The following is a 17,740-nucleotide window of genomic DNA, read 5'->3' as shown; positions in this document are numbered from 1 at the left end:
ATAGGGATAAATAATTAATAAGTTAGTTCATATTACCTCTTAACAAGAATCACTCATGAAAAATGAAAAATGGTAAAGTCTGTAAAGTAAATTAACTAAAGTACAGTAAAGTCTGGATTCTTGGATTTCGAGGTCAAGTCCCTTAAAATACGGATTCATTCGTATCAAAGATTTGGAACTTCCCTTAAAAATCTGATGCGTCTAAGTCAGTCCAACTTGGAGTAATTGAGGCAAAAACAAAAAATGTATCGTGAACAATTATTTTGGTTAGAAAAACGCCGAGTACTATTTGGATGGGTTACAGAGATCGAAGCGTAGCTCGGAGAAGTATGTTAAGTTATAAGTAGACTATATTGAAAAATAAAAATTTAGAAAAAAATTATTGGATCTATGTCCGGTGGGAAACTTTTCAGACAACCTCATATTTCTTACAAATCCATAGCTTGTTCATACGTATATGAATGATAGAAAATGGAAAAAATAAATCGATGTATATGTATTAATGTATAACGGACAACTACAAAAGAGTTTAGAGGAAGGATATCTTTCAAAAACACCTGGTAATTTAGTCCTTATATACTGGTATTTTCTAGCGCACATATAAAAAAAAATAATGTTTGATGCCAATTAAAGCAATATGCTATGTAATACGATCATCTAATCAACAAAATATTAGGTTCGAACTTTGTTATATAGAAAGAAATTAGCAAATCTACAAATACAAGGTTGCTGGAAATAAACTTAAAGTACATTTTGTAATAATGTACGACCACTTGCAAACCTTTTTTCAGTTTGCCTAAGTAAATAAATAGAGTACTCTTATTTGTCTTTTCTCTCGCCAAGTTCCGTTTAGATAACCTAGAAATGAATTTAAAATAACAAAATCGGGAAATCATTCCCACTCTCCTTCATGCTCAAAAGAACTCAAGGAAATTATAGAGAGTATGCCGTAAAAAGAAAATGAAGGATATCCAGCCTTCTCCAGAGCTCCAGGAGGTGTCTCGAAGAGCAAGATGGACGAAGCCTTCATGACAAATCTCAAGGACAGGATCAACACTGATCCAAGGATTTCCCAGAGTACATAGACACTCAATTGAGGTGTGCATCATGACCAGTTCGGCCATCCAGGAGGCAATCAAATATGTGTTATAAAAAGTAAAATCATATGTCAGACCAAAAATGCAGGACTCAATGAGAATCCATTCCTTGTATCTTATTTCCAGCCACGCAGTAAACTTCACGGATTTGGGTTTTTTGTCTTTTTGTATTGTATGTTTTTTACTATTTTCATACTTTCTCAGAGGGTTTGAGACCGTTTTTGTGGATTGTTAAAGAACACATTGTAAAATAGAGATTGATTTCTGAAAAGGTTATACTTCAAACTTCTTCTTAAAATAGTTGAAAGATCCAACAATAATTTATCCTTTTCTGAAAAAGGATATCTCTTTGAAAGAGGGATGAATGCTGACATTATGGCTAAAATGACTAACTGATGTGATTATTTTCTTGAAAACATTGGCAAATTTAAATAAATGAAAAATGGTCCAATGCAATTGGGTGAGTATTTTTATGTGATATTAGCAAAGCTGCCCCGAGATTGTTTCGGGAAATATATTAATGAGGCTTAGTAACTATATAACTACATTATACATATATCTCAACAACTATACCACAAAAAGGGTGTTGTAATTATAAAATTTCTGACATCAATGACAACGATCTAACATTTAGCCTCTAAATTGTAAATTCCAATTTTTTTAGAAGTTTTAATCAAGATAAAGTTTTTCATCCTACCCCTTTCGAAAATTGTTACTAGAGACATTTCTTTTTAATTTAGTTTAGAGTCAATTCGTATTACTACTCAAAAAGCTATCTATTTGATAAAGTAGACCCAAGTGCCCAGAATTTTGAGACCTGTAGCCTCAGCAATATTGCTGATATATATATTTGTGAACATATGTAGAATATTGTATAATGTCATCGATTATAAAAAGCTATCTTAGAGAATCCTAGTAGATTTCGGTATTAACAACTGTTATCCATTTAAGTGTGTAATTATATTGAGATTGATTCAAAGCCATCAATGGCTTTGAATCAATCTCATTTCTCCCTCACAGTAAAAAATATATATTTTTATATTAATTGATTCCATTGACGTCAGAGTTAATTGATTTTTTATAGAAAAAAAAGAGGATGAACAATGTGTGCTGAATTGATACTGATTGAAATAATAATAATAATAATAACAATCAAACAGAAGTTAGTGAAATAACAAACAACAGATCAGAATTTCATAAATGAGAACAAATAAAAAAAATCAAAAAAAAAAGTGTTAAATGATGAAAATCGAAAAAAAGACACAATATGTACATATGTGTACATAGAAAAAGATAATAGTACATAAAAAATTTCAAATTAAAACTTGGCAACTATCCCTCAGTAGTTGCGGTTAGAAGCAACAGAAAAGAGGGGGAGGGGGGAAAGGTTGATCTCTTTCTCTAAAGAGCAGGACTACTAATTGATAAAAAAGTTATGATACTATAAACTATCCCTAGATAATCAATTTTGATTAGTCATTGATTTTTCTCCTTCCATTTTATTGGATATTAATTAATATATATATATATAGATGAAAAAAAGTAAATTAACAATTTGGGAAGATGAAAGATACAAAAATCAAAGATGAGAAGAAGGGATCAACAAAATATGTGCAGTTGTTGTTTTTACAATAAAAGAAAAAATTACTTTGTACAACAAGAGGAGAAAATAAACGCCACTTCCGAGAAAATTTAATTATTTTTGGCATTAAAATATAAAAATAGAAAGCAGTTAATTTTTTTTCTTCTCCTTCACTCCATCAAAATTCTTGTAAGTATGTACCTACCTAAGAAAAGAAGAAGAAAAAGGGAGGGAGGGAGGGGGAAAAATAAAATGACGTCATTGGACTGTTAAGTAGTAGTACTTTATGAACTCCCTAGATCTTATTTCAAATTTAATATATAAATTAATATACATTTTGTCAAATCTTTTTTCCACTACGTAATAGAGGATTGAGCTACACTTGATCAACATGGGATTAAAAGATACTGTGCTGATATACGTGAAGTGTCATCATGACCTTGAACAACCATGGAACAGGGCCTAATTTGACCTTCATAAAGGCCTTTAAATGCTAAATATATACATGTATGATTGTATTAGTATAATGTTTATTTTATATTACGTCTACGACTACAAGTAAAATGAGGAAGGGAAAATTACAGAGAAGAGAAGAGAAAAATGAAGAAACAGTATTAAAAAAGAAGGAATAGAATTATTAGGAATGTAGGAAAAAGCTGTTTCTCTTCCCTTATGACGTCAGAATTACATGCACACAAACGCGCCTAGTTGTTGAAGGTCGGCCTAGGGGAAATTTTGCTGTTTCTCTCATTTTTTTATTTTTTTCATAATAGCGTGTGTCTAACCTTTTATAAAAAAAAACAGCAGATTTTTTTTTAGATGTTCTTCTATCTTTAGGCAGGTAAGAGGGTATTTATACACAAAAAAAATAAAAGTATATTATTAATTATAAGACGTAAAGAACAAAAAAAAATAATAATTAACTGTGGGGAACATTTTGTTCAATTGTTAAAGTTGTTTGTTGTGAATCTAAAATGCATTTTAAACATTAATAAATAAGTGATGAAGTGAATATCTACACCAAAGCAAAAGACTGTGTCTTCTTCATTAGTCTCTCTGGATACCAAGGAAGATCAGATCCTTCATCTTGTGCTCTCTTGCTTTCACTACTCTCAACTCTACATCTAACAAATTAACATTTGTGACTGATATTGTATTAAATTTAACAACATGATATTATGAGTGCATTGAGAAGCGCCCTCTGTTGCTGCGAAAACAAATTAATCCATCTTTCAAAATATATACATAAATTGCAAACAGAATGAATTCTTCCTCGTCCACAAATCTTCTCCATTGGCCATCAACGTCTGCTAATCTCATCATCACCTCGACCAACGTCGAACATCATACAATCAGGATCCACCTTCGGAACTATATGAAAATTTGAATAAACAAACACAACTTATACCAAAGATTGATTGATTGATTTGTTTATCCAATCCCTACTAAACCTATATTTTAAGAATACCAGTAGTACTGCGTGGGGTTTTTGTTTATGTGTGGTTGTTGATTTTTTTATTACCCTTACATTCCATTGATTGTATAAATCTGCAGTCGCGTTTCCCCAGGGGTGTCTGGAGAAGTGGCAATACGAGGATCATTACTAACTTAATTCCAGGTAATTAATTAATCACTGCCTATTTTTAACCTTTTTTGTTTTGTTTGTGTATGATTGATTATTAATAAATGCATATTATGATATTAAAGTGATACCCCTGGCCAGAGGCCTTCCCTACCCCTTTTCTACTTTCGGAAATCCTTTTTACCACTCAAATATGAGTCAAATGCTATGATCGCGGATGTTGAACATTGCACAGGCATAAGTCATAAGAACTAAGTAAGTATGTTCCTTCCCCTCATAACACACCTAATCACAAATGCTGCTTGCTAGCTACTACAACTTCATTTACAAACAGCGTACAATAACATACAACTACTTTTATTTCCTAAAACGCGACTTTGAACTAGTTTTTGGTGTGATTTTTCTTCGTTATTTATATAATAATATTATATCTAATTCCATTTGTACATAAATATGTACATTTTGAGAAAAAAAATCGCAGTTCAATGTTCTTCTTCCTTTGCTTTGCTTCTCTCGAAAACAAATTCGGAGTATTAACCAAGTTGCCTGACATGTTAGCAATTGACGACGATGTCGTGTTAGTCAAATATACATTCCTCCATTAATTCCAATCATATTTGTTGCTCCTGCCTTAGTAGTAGAACTAAGGTACCCTGTCTCTCTTTCTCTCTCTCTTGCACTCTTCGTACCAACTACCTAGGGCCTGTTGTACTACTGTTGTTGTCTGTGTGCGCGTGTGTTTATCACTCATTACTATTAGTTTTTATGTATCATGGAGCGAGACACAACTATGTTGAACTCAGATAGTCAACTCATATCTAACTCTTTACCCATGTATGGAGTTGTAATACACACATTGAAAGGGCTAGATAGACTGAGAATCAAAAAGTACTATCTTACATTTTTGAAAGAAAAATATTTATTTAATTATTTTTCTGTAAATTGGCCTCCTTAGATGGGTTTCTTTTATGCTTAATATTATATTATTATTATAGGTAAATAACTGCCTCATCATCATGCCTAGGTGGATAGTGTTGTACCGGTTCTTATTAAGGACTGAAAACTTCGGTCCAGATCTAGTTCAGGCCTGCATGTCAGTCCTAAGACGGATATAGTTAAGTACTTGATGACGTCACTGCACGTTATTTCTTCTTCTTTTTATCAGTTCAAACTCTGAGATTACCAATAATTTACAATCAGGTTCTAAGTCTGGACTGGACTAGACCGAATAAATAAGGACGGGCACAATACTATAGGTGGATAGAAGGGAGTACAAAGGTCAGCACGATCTTTATATGCTGTAGTATCTACATGCCTATTTCCGGTTTTATGGGATTTTTCTTGACTGATTTAAAGCAATGCTTAATCGTTATCAAATTGGGACAGATCTTCTTTCCTACCTTGATTCACAGGTTGTACTGATTAAGTCATGATGCTGGGGTTCACAATATGGAAAAACAGAACCCATCATCAACAATTGGCTCTTAGTACTTATTTAAAGGATATAATTAATTTAGCTCTCTTTGTATCGTACAACCTTTCCTATGAAAAGAAACAGAGACAAAAAAAAAGCCCAAAAGTATATCCAACTATAAAACTACAATGATTCAATAATTGAACTGGGAATCGTTCCCCGTAGCTGAACAAAAGCTAATTCTCATGTAACCAGAAGCAAAAATATATATACAGTTGATAACAAAAATTCACTGTATATTTGTCGTGAATTAGTTTGGTCTAACAGAGATTATTACGCTCTACAACTCGTAAACGAATAAGGAACTTACTCAGCATCAAAAATACATGGTCATTTCTTCTTTTAATATGTCAAGAAAAATTTATTTAAAATCTTGTGAATTCCTTTGCTTTTTTGTCATATACTTTTAGATACATAAAGGTTGACTCCTTCTTATGAATGCATTTGATTTCCCCTCCCTCCCCAACACCCGCTCCCCACTACTCTTTCCCTAACTTTATTCAACTTCTCTTCTACCCCTTCCAGAAACGAACATGCTACTAAAAAAAGTGACATCTATCCATGACTTTCTTTTCCAAAAGACAGTCGTGAGAGGGGGGGGGGGATAGCAGCAACAATCTACAACAACTAGGTACATACTACATCACTCTTACTTCTTAGGTATCTGTCGATGTGTTGTTGTTCTATTAGGGAAGGGAAAAAAACTACTACTCCTAAAAAAACCTCATTTTTCTTCTTAGTTAGCTAAAAATAACTTTTTTCTTTTCTTTTTTCTTGGCTGATAAATATTTTATTCAAGAGCGACTCTCTTCTTTTTACTAAGACGATAATAAAAATTTCTTCCAAGTTCAAGGATAATAATATCTATATTTGTATGAAATGTCTATTTAAAGACTTTAAATTATTTTCCATTACGAAAAGGAATCCTAATTTGAGCAGCAAATCCTTATTTCTTCCTCATAATCCCCCTAAAAATATCAATAACTAATTAATTTTTAGTCATAAAAAGTTTTTCTCGAAGGAAAGAATATTATTCTAAGATTTATTTCATTACAATCTGTCCCATCAACGCAAAAATAAGGCCAGATTTTCAAATATAATGAACATTTATTGTTTGTTTTTTTTTGTTTTTTTAATATAATTTTCTTATATTTCTATCAATACTTTGCTATTATCAGAGTCATATCTAGCCAAAATCGTGCTATGTAATATATTAGATTACCTATCCTTCATTTCAATTTAGTGGTGTTTTTTTTTATAAAATACATATTCTATACAAACTAACACATAGCCCTTCCGCCAAATGAAATTGGTTCCTTTAGTATTTGGATGGTTCTTATTTATTCTTTGGTGGCACACAAAAATGCCGAAGAAATGAGTAATTACTTTGTATATGGTACCATAGGGTAGATTATTTTTTGGGTTGAAAGGCCACCAAATGAATCATACTCGGGGATTACAATTTTTTTTTTTTTCCTATCTATTTTTAGAGAAACCATTATAATGGGCCTCTTGCCTGAATGATGTTTAACGCTCCTACTCTAGACTTTATATGAAATAAGCATAGCTTCCATTATTGGATACACTACCATATATATGTACAATGATGTAAAAATTGTCGAAATCCCGGGAAGTGTAAATTAAAACTATATATATTAGTGCGATAATTACTTATTTATCTCTATTTTGATCTTTCAAACGCACCAGCTAACAAGGAGCGCTATAGGGATCTCTATCGGGAGATATGTCATCTCTCAGAGTTACCATATTTTGCATGACATATTCCTAGCCATAGTTTTTATACTCACCACAACTTCGACAATATTGACATACCTGGTTGTATATACTATACATACAGGTATTAACCCATTCAATTAATTTGAGAGAGTAATAAGCTCATAATTGCCCACCCAATGATATAATTATAAAATATGTGGCTCTTCATATTTAAAAAGTAAAGAAATATATAGTGAATTTCTCATGTTATTGATTAAAGATTGATTCTATGTTGACTCCTGGCATACATATTTTCAATATATATATATATACGTGTAACGATATTACAGATCGACACCATTTTCCTTTTAAAAAAGCCACAACTACTATATAGCTACCTCGGTAATTATTGGTGATAAATTGTAAAATGAATTATTGACTTCCCTTTAAATTTTGCTAACTTGCTTGTTGTGTAATTTTAGACCCTTGTTTCATACCTCTTTCATCATCATTATAAATTCAATTTTAAAAAATACCTCTTCAGGTAAAAGGAGGCATCTGCATTAATATATCAAAATTTAGACATGTAAAATAAGGGTACTTCGATTCTGTTCCATTAATACCCAGGTATAACAATTAAGGATACTTAAATGTATACTAAATTAATTTAAAGCCTTCTAGAGAGCACTTTAAAATTTGGTAGGTTGTGTAATGAACCATTTTAAGGGACCTTTGCATACATAACCATTGTTTGACATATCTTTTATTTCTAATGATTTATCACTTTGTTTTATGTTATAGGTGAGAATAGAAGAAACAGAAGGAGAAGACGACGAAAATCCATTGGGTGTTTTTGTGGATTACTCACCAAATGAAGACTTGGTGAAGGATTATCAATCTACTACAAATTGAATTATAATTAATTCATTACAAGATTGAATACATATCAAAAATTCCTCTTACCAATTGTTTATCTATATTGAGTCAGTTCAGCCCTTATAACAACATATACGAGCACGAGCATATCTATAGCACATAATACTTTAAGAAAACCAGGAGAAGAAAAATCAGATATGGGTCGGAAAAAAATACAGATTTCTCGGATAACAGATGAACGAAATCGACAAGTAAGTACTCAACAAAATCTTGACGGCAAAATTATTTCCTTTGCAAAAATAAAAATAACATGTCACGCTCTTACCTATATTGTACCTCTCAAGCCTTTCTCCATTAAGCAACAGAAAATAAGGCCTAAAATCAGATCATTCGTGGTTACCCAATCATTTTGAACTATTCCCAACGTAGCTTAACAAGAGCACATTTAACCACCAATCGACGTTTAAAACACAGATCAGGGGAATAAAAGCAGAAATATCGACAGCTCAAAACAAACTGCAGTGTTTTTTGTTTGTTTGTTTTTTTAGTGTGTGTGTGTGTGTATGTGAGGAAGTAATGATGTGATGTACAATGATCAGTGATCTATAAATGACACAACATGTTCTTTAATGTCTCCCACAAATCCTTCCTTCTCAAAAAAAGAGAAAGAATAACGGAGCTGGGATAATTTTTTCTCTGGATCTCAATGAGCGTAGGCTTCCATCATACTCAGTCGCTCCTCGAAAAGGAAATATATTTTATGTATATTGTCTTCAAATACTACTCCTCAGTCAGATGGAGTCATTGGAATACTATATAGTGTAGCTGTGCAACTCCATCCGACCAATTAAATGAGGATTTACAAAAATAAAAAGGAATGAAGAATAGTCCAAGAGTATTGCTGTGTATTTTAGGATTTTTTTATAGGAGCTCTAGAACAATCAAGGGAGAGCCCAATAAAGATTAAAATATAAACTACCGTTTACTGACATAATGTCGGGTTAACGATTTTACCTTATAGAAGGTAATTATTCAATTGAAAGTAATATATCACTAATTTTGATCAAATAATAATATACTCACTGCCTCAAGACCTACCTTATATATCAATTTATGTCAGCTGTTTATATCTCTACCTATTCCCCAACTTAGTTTTGTTCTTTGATACTCGAACTAAAACTTGTTGGTGATTTCCTTGACCCATACATGCAGAGATTGCGAATGTCTCAGACACTTAAGACTTCATGTAGAATATTAAGTACCTAGTATGTAAATAAATAACAAATATTAGGTCTCTCTCCCGTTTGTATTTCAAGCTTTGTCAATGCTCTTCAGTATTAAATGTAGAATCGTTCAACACTTTGTCATTTAGGACATTAATATAAGACCATAAGAAGAAAAATCGATAGTAGACATAAACGTCAGGGTAAAATTGTATACATATTAGTTAGTAGTGATATAACAACGTGATCAATGTATGTATAATATATATTCATTGTGTCTCTGACGTCAAATGGGAATACTCTCTTGTTGTTGCGAAGGGCCTTTTTTACTCTTAGATATTTTTTAGCACACCAGAGTAACTCAATTTTCATAAATTAAGAGAGGCAAATATATATATATATATATGTTAGTTTGTTTTTAAAAAAGAAGAAAGCTTCAATCTATGTACTATATACATTTATATTTTTGACTTTTTTTTTTTTTAAATTCTTAATAATATATTATTTTTCAAATCCTTTAGGTCACGTTCAATAAACGAAAATTTGGTGTGATGAAAAAGGCATATGAGCTCAGCGTTCTTTGCGATTGTGAAATAGCCTTAATTATATTTAGTTCTTCGAACAAACTCTATCAATACGCTTCAACTGATATGGACAAAATATTGCTCAAATACACAGAATATAATGAACCTCATGAATCTCTAACTAACAAAAACATTATAGACGTAAGGAAGTTTGTTTAATACCTTTAACACTTAATTTTTGACACTAAAATACAAGAATAAGGGGGTATAGCCGCCAGACTCTTTGCATATTGTTGCCATCAAAAATGATCCCACCTGTTTTTAAGCAATGTAAATGAGTCAATTTGTCTAAAAAATTATTTTGAAATTGATGAAATGGTTTGACGATCTTTCTTCATATTTTTTTTTTATATATAACAATAAATACACAATAGAATAATTGTGGTATAGCACTTCTATTCGTGGACGGATAGTATCAAAAATGATATCACCAAAGTTTCAAAACTATACTGGCCAATAATTTTATGACATTTGAATCTGTTCTCATTAATATATCAAGAATAATGAATGATTTTTAGTCGGTTTTGATTAGTTCTGATTAATATAGCTTCAATACAAGTATTAACTTGCTGCAAAACATCAAAAGAATGAATTCATATATATCTGAGTATATGTTTTAACAAATAAATAAATAATTTCCACTCGTAATCTTCAATGGCTTAATAAGTAAAAAAATTGAAACAATAGGGTTTGAACGTTAGAAAATGTTATCAAAAGAGATAAGAATTATAATTTACACAATCTAATGGACATCTAAGGAATGTCAGTCTTAATATCAAAAGTACCCTGTAAACCAATTGCTCCCAGCCTTTTGGCACTTGCAAGCAGTCCCGTTAGTATGATTTTACTTTTTGACAAATTGGAAGTAATTTTTTGGGAAGGATCCTTTTTTAGAAAAAACTTGCGACAAAGAAAAAAATAATTTTTTTACCAAGATACGAGGTTTGATCAAAAGGAAACCGTTATTTTGTCATTCTAAATTTAATTGTTAATTTTTACTTAAATTTTCGAATACTGAAAAAATGGAAAGAAAAAATTAATTTCGGGGAAATCTTTAACAACTTTTGAAAACTTTTTTTATATTCTTCAAAATTTAGCATTTTTTAGTAAGTAAATGCTTTTGAAGAATATAAAATCTTTCCAAAGATTTTAAATATCTACGTGAAATTAATTTGTTTTTTCTATTTTTCCAATACTATAAAACACAGCAAAAGCATTTTCGTCTGTAAAAACAACTGTATTGAACATGTGTACCAACATAATAAAAAATGAATTTGAGAGTAGTACAATCATTTTTTGACAACGATATTTCAGGGACGGGCCTGCTTGTGAGTAAATCAATTTGTACAATAATAGAAAGACATTGTTTCAATAATATAGATATCTGTTCCCCTTTTGTTTTTATTTTGATATGACATGCTGAGCTTTAGCTACACACTCTCCTTCCTAGGATGTGCACACTCAAAAATGATGAATTGACAAATAAATAAACACCCTGTATTAATCTACAAAGTCCCAACTTATTAGCCACAGCTGGTACATAAATTTAACATTTTGAAGAGGTATTTATTTTGTTAATATATTTAAACAAATGTTTTAAGGTACGGATTAATTGTTACTTGATAATCAGATATTGGAATTAAAGGAATTTATTTCAATTAAGTTTTTTTTTTATTTGTATGCCAATTATATTTTACTGCAATTTTTATTTCCTCTAAAAAAATTCATATCCTTAAGCTTCCGTTAGTGAACATCCTTTTTTTGACGTAGTTAATTAACTTGGGCTCAACGTTAACTTAAATATTAAACAGATTTTATTTCTTGATATACGGTTAATAATAACTCAAAACTGCGCTAATTAATCATAACAACATTAGATTTGGTCATCAACAAAATATTATTCCTTTTCGATAAGAAATTCTATGAAATTTTAATTACTTGGAACAAACTTTTTGTACTAAAAATGTACTCATTTACTTTGATGATATTGAGTGTAATGTATGGGATAACAGCTGGTAATTGATTTGTAGCAATGTGTATACCCTAAATTGAAAAACGACAAATAGAAGGAACAAAAGAACGGCTTAAATGTAATCAAATTTTAACATTCATTAAAAATTCCAAATAGTTGAAAGAAAATACATTTTTGCAATAATAAAAGTTGCATTCATTCTTAAATATGCTTCAAGAGCATATTAAAATCTATTTCAAACAGATTTAAAGCAATTTTATTAACATTGGGGTGCAGAAAATCCCAGTACAACAACGAAGGGTTAATTTGTGTTTTTATTATAAAATCAAATTGATGCTTGTAAAGTCATTTTATCAAATCTTTATAGGCTTTAAATAAGAAAGAAAACAAGGGTGGACCAGGGTGCAGTCCTACGGGCGATGACTCTGATTTGGATTGTGAGCCAAATTTAACTCCTAGAACTGAAGCAAAGTACAATAAGATTGACGAGGAATTCCAGAGTATGATGCATAGAAATCTTCTAAATGGAAATAGAGTGAGTCATTTTAATATATATGTTGTGTAATAGTTACGATTCTTTCAAAGTTGTAACGTGAACAAATTGTACAAGCTGCAACACAAAAATGAAATATATTATTTTATAATTATTTTTAGAATAATTGAGAGTATTGGTGAGAAGGATAATGTGTAATTGAATATTCTATTTATGATTGATATATTAGTAATTTAATTTTGGCCTTCTTAGGTATTTTTCAGCACATTACCATAAAGGTCAAATTCACACGGCTATGTTACTCGTAAATACATAATAAATAAATATATTTTTAAAAGATCAAATTGAAATAATTGTTCATTAAAATGACTGAATATGTAATTAAATAAGGCATTATTAGATGTCGAAACTTGTAACTTGTATATAAATGATACTATAACATAAAACTGACCTGGGCAGAAAATAAGAAACGGAAACAAAAATGACTTATGAGCTATGTTTTTGCTTCTATAACAAGCATAGCAATTTGAAGACAAGGGTCCAAATAGTATTTTGCCACGTAGTAGAGTTACTTTAATACTGTAACACAGGAGGTATGAACAAGCTAACAAAATAAATTATTAAGATGGTCCAGAGATCCTGACCCTTGTAAAAAATCAACCAATTAAAAAACGTTTCTACACCATTTGAATTCATTTATTCATCATCTTTATTCTATTAACTCTATTGTTTATATGATATATTTGTTTTTGATATGTCAGGCCCTTACCTATATTGCATTTCCCAACTTTTCTTCTAAAAAAAATAGAAAAAGGTCCGAAACTAGTTGATAGTTAGTCAATTCATCCTAACTAATCTGCCTAATTTTTGTAAAACCTATCACCCACATGTTTTTTGCCTTGCCTCCACAAAATAAATGATGTTTTCCAGATTTGCTTGCTTTGATAAATTAGTTATAAGCTATATTGTTAAACAAACAAAGTAAATTGACTTAATTCTCATTCAATAGCTACTTAATTAATTTAAATAGGTTTTACAATAAATAAAAAAAGGTGGTTGTTCACATGTGAAATATAGGTTTTACAATCAGAGCGCAGTATGGAGTTATTATTCAATCATTGAACTGAGAATTATTCACAGATTAACAATAGCTAATTCAAATTTAACCTATCAACGTTCAGAACAATGATAATAGGAGAAGAAGAAGAAAATGACAGCTGTCAATAAAATACAGTGTCATTTTTTATAGATATTATTGTATATGTATATTATTTACTATTCCTCTTGCAAATCAATTGTAAAATTTGCATTTAATTTGTTGTATAATTTTTGTAAAAAAATTAAAATACACACAACAATAATAATGAACCGGTTATTTTCTTTGATTGATAACAAATCCACATTTTAAACTATAAACTGTTCCCCGGGTCAGCATCATGTTGTCGTATTACATACATATGTACTTTAAATCGAGAGATCAATCCATTAACTAATCTGTATTTTTCATCCACAGAGTCTTTCCTCTGGTTTTAATATGACACACGTAGGTGGAACACCGGGAAATGGGGATGCAACCACACATTATGGAACTCCAGATGCACTTCAGCTGCCCTCACCGGGAGCAGTTAATCATTCATCTAGTCCGCATAGACCGAATTCCGGAGCGTAAGAACAGAAGTTTTTTTCTTATTAAAAGTATTGATTAAACCATGCGTGATATTGAAGTCCTACATCACTTTTTTGCAACAATTGCACATTGACGTAGATATAATGCATATATAAGTATACTTATGTAAAAATTTCTCCTTTCATTGGCCTCTAGGTATACCTATGTATGTATATAATTTCTACAACTTTGAAAAGTGGGATTCAAGATCGCAAAAGAATTGTCATATCTATTATACATTATTTTAAATAAGATCAAAGATGGATTTGATCATTAGTTAAGTAATTAAATATATGAAAGAGTTTTTTTTATATGTGAAATTGTTGTTGAAGACCCTTTGCAAATTTGTTGGTTATTAAAGAAAGCCAAGGGTTGGAGGATAAACGTTACCTGGCTCCTAAAATATGACTAAACTATAATTCCATTGTAGAAAGGCTGAATATTATTCTTCCTCTATACATAAGGCTTCGCTTTAAAAAAATAAATAAAAAAAAGCCTTCATTCGAATCACTTAAATAAATTATATTTGAGAAATGATATAATCATGGAAAAAGTGAAAGGTCTACTACGTATCATCAATTTTTTATTTCATTTACTGCGTAGTTGACATGTTAGATAAGAATCTTTTTTCATTTTACTTTTGCGATAATTATGAGAACTTAATAACCTTTTAATTATTAATATATATACAAAATTATTAATAAAATGAATATCATTATCTACTATTTACATTGCTTTTTAGTTTATTGGAAATCCCAAGTAGTAACAATGGGTATCCAGATCCAATATCCTCACCTCATTCTCCATCTCCGAGTGTTCCCGTATCTACATCTCCCATAATTAAGAAGGATCTCAGCGAGAACTCGAGTCGAACTAATCAACAACAACAACAACAACAGTCCTTGAAAGTATCGATCCCCTCAACGAACAATGAATCTGTAAGATATCTTATTACTTTTTGGTCATTAATGTTTACATCCTTCCTTAGGTACAGAGTTCATTATCCTCTCTTAGTTATGGTGGATTTTCTTCTTCTTCTTCTTCGGGTATTATTCTATCTCATACTCAATCATCAGACTTCTCACTGAGTTCAGATATAAACTCTTTACATGCGGCATGGAATAATTCCGGTGGAGTTAACAATAATCATGGAATATCACACGGGTAGGTTTATGTCCAATAAGCTCTCTTTAGTTACGTTACCATTACTCTCGATCAGAGTTGTCTATATATATGGTCCGCAACCGTGTGATGAGTCTTTTAAGGAATTCAACTATTGAATTTTGATTGATCCATTTATTTTATGTCCTGAGAAAAATAATCAATCGAAAAAATATTTTAATTCAATTCTCTCTTTCATTTCACAAGTAGTAAACTAATAGATAGTGTGGTCTCGGTCCTTATTTAGGACTGGAGAACGTAGTCCGGTTCAGTTTAGTCCTGCGTATCATTTCTAAAAGGATAAAGTTCAGTAGTCCTTAATGACGGGACTCAACTTTATTTGTTCGAGTAATGACAGTCCGACTCACCAGTCCTAAGACTGGACTGGATAGAATAAATAAAGACTCACACAACACTACTAATAAAAAAAACGCCTTCAGTTGGTCAAAAAAAGAAAGAAAAAAATAGTAAATACATGTTACATGTATGTTTTCTGACGTCATGAATTGCATTTTAACTGAAGGAGACGCCATTTTGAGCTCAAAATTGATATTTTTACATTATAAAAGGGATATATTTTCAATAAACCTTGATAAAACTCTATCAAATGGCTTTATGAATATAAAAAGATTGGATACACTTAATAAAACTAGGCAATTGAGCGATAAAATTTTATAAGGACTAAGGTGTAAGTCTTTCTATTTATTGGTCACATTTTGAAATCCAATGGTGCATTGTTTTTCTGTATATTAATGAAAAAAGAGTTTCCATTGTTCTAAAACTTGGTTGTTTAGGCCAAAAATGATCGACATTAAAATTGCCATGTCACCTGAAAACGCTCCATTCCTTGCTTTAATGTTACATCTATATGAATGTTGGCTTTCGGTATAGAAATAATTCTGATTGTTTTAATACCTAACTAATTCGGTCTGACTTTGGTCTGGGTAGGGTTTTATAGGAAAATTTGGTATACTCAAAAAAAATCGATCTTGATCGGTTCTACAGAAAAAAATGATGTTTATTTAGCTAAGAAGTTCCATATTTTTTTCTTTTTTACTGGTTCACGTTTTTAATATCGGTCTACAATTTAATTTTGGGTCGACGGTTCCAACTTCAATTTCACCCAAATTTTGGTCTAAGTAGGTCTAGAAAAAGTCACTTAAAAACCTCACCTACAAAATTATCCGCCTCGGGCCGTTCTTAACACTGTAAAACATGTATTTAATGTCCTATGAAACTCTAAATGTTGTCAACCGCTGGTTTTTCTCAATACCATATCTATATAACCTATATATATACCTTCTATGTTGTTTTTTTCTCTTATTTCAGAATTCCGCAGCTTAGTATATCAAGTAGTTCGCCTCCTCCAGGAAAAAACTCGGGAAATCAGTCCAATGCAGATAATTTACTTAGCCATACAGTGAAAGCCGAACCATTATCTCCCAGAGACGGTGGGGGGCATCATTTACGGATTGGAACGCCTTCCATGTCACATTTATCCCCACTTCATATCAATACTTCGGGTAATTATATACTTATCTTAACCCCATCTCAATCACTACTTTTTTACCTGAAATTATAAGATATATCTTATAAATATGTCCAGGATATTTCTTAGATATTGAATTAAATAGCCACAGGATTTTGATATTTGGTAAACTTGTGTAAATGGCATTGACAAAAATATTAAACGGTAAAGTACACTAATCCCTAATGAAATTGTCACTCTGCCTCCGAAGTACGATAGATTCACAATGAGGAAAAATATTATATATTATTTTTTGGAATTTTCCCTGATCCTCCCATCCCCAGACCCAATCTATCACTTCAAAAATATTAACAATACTACTACGAATACTAATAAGTACTAACTTACTCATACTTGATAAAATATATCTTTTGTTTATTAGTCCATAGAGATCTAAGAGTTTGGAGTGACAATGTCCTAAGAAAGAAGCATTTTGAAAAATAATTCCCATTACCGGAAATTAAATTATTAAGTTAATCAATTCGATGGAGTGAGTTGAGGTTTAGCCCTTGACCAATAGTAGAAGAAGTTATCCATTTCGTTTTAATTATGCCGAATAATTTTATTAGTTAAGATAGCCTGTTACTTTCTCAGTTTTTCTCAGGATTTTGACCTATAAGTTTATTATTCATAAAGCACTTTAAAGACAATATTAGGTTTTGCATTATCCAAAGCATTTTATACTACAAGCTTAATTCTCTTGGGTTCCTGATGCACTTATTAACTTTTTGAACTATTTCTGAACCACCAGACTTAATTATTTTTTTTAAATTTAACTTTAATTAA

General features: G+C 30.9%; 1 protein-coding gene across 6 annotated transcripts in view; it reads left to right on the top strand.

The window, feature by feature from the left end:
* Positions 1 to 17,740, top strand: part of LOC121129837 (uncharacterized) — a 57,502-nt gene that overhangs the window by 38,001 nt on the left and 1,761 nt on the right. For 2 of the 6 annotated variants that reach the window (XM_071893384.1, XM_040725558.2), the window contains exons 2-8: positions 8,253 to 8,578; positions 10,072 to 10,275; positions 12,474 to 12,641; positions 14,113 to 14,264; positions 15,008 to 15,203; positions 15,254 to 15,429; positions 16,756 to 16,949. In XM_071893384.1, the coding sequence (XP_071749485.1) occupies positions 8,525 to 8,578; positions 10,072 to 10,275; positions 12,474 to 12,641; positions 14,113 to 14,264; positions 15,008 to 15,203; positions 15,254 to 15,429; positions 16,756 to 16,949 (1,144 nt within the window). In that variant the 5' untranslated portion in view covers positions 8,253 to 8,524. Of the gene's footprint in view, positions 1 to 3,289; positions 4,298 to 4,386; positions 4,517 to 8,252; positions 8,579 to 10,071; positions 10,276 to 12,473; positions 12,642 to 14,112; positions 14,265 to 15,007; positions 15,204 to 15,253; positions 15,430 to 16,755; positions 16,950 to 17,740 lie in introns of those variants that run through there. The other 4 variants (XM_040725557.2, XM_040725556.2, XM_071893383.1 and 1 more) reach the window with 4 other exon arrangements.

Source organism: Lepeophtheirus salmonis, chromosome 14 (genome assembly GCF_016086655.4).
Source record: "Lepeophtheirus salmonis chromosome 14, UVic_Lsal_1.4, whole genome shotgun sequence".
Taxonomy (NCBI): Eukaryota; Metazoa; Arthropoda; class Copepoda; order Siphonostomatoida; family Caligidae; genus Lepeophtheirus; species Lepeophtheirus salmonis.
This window is presented reverse-complemented; position numbering and strand designations above follow the sequence as displayed.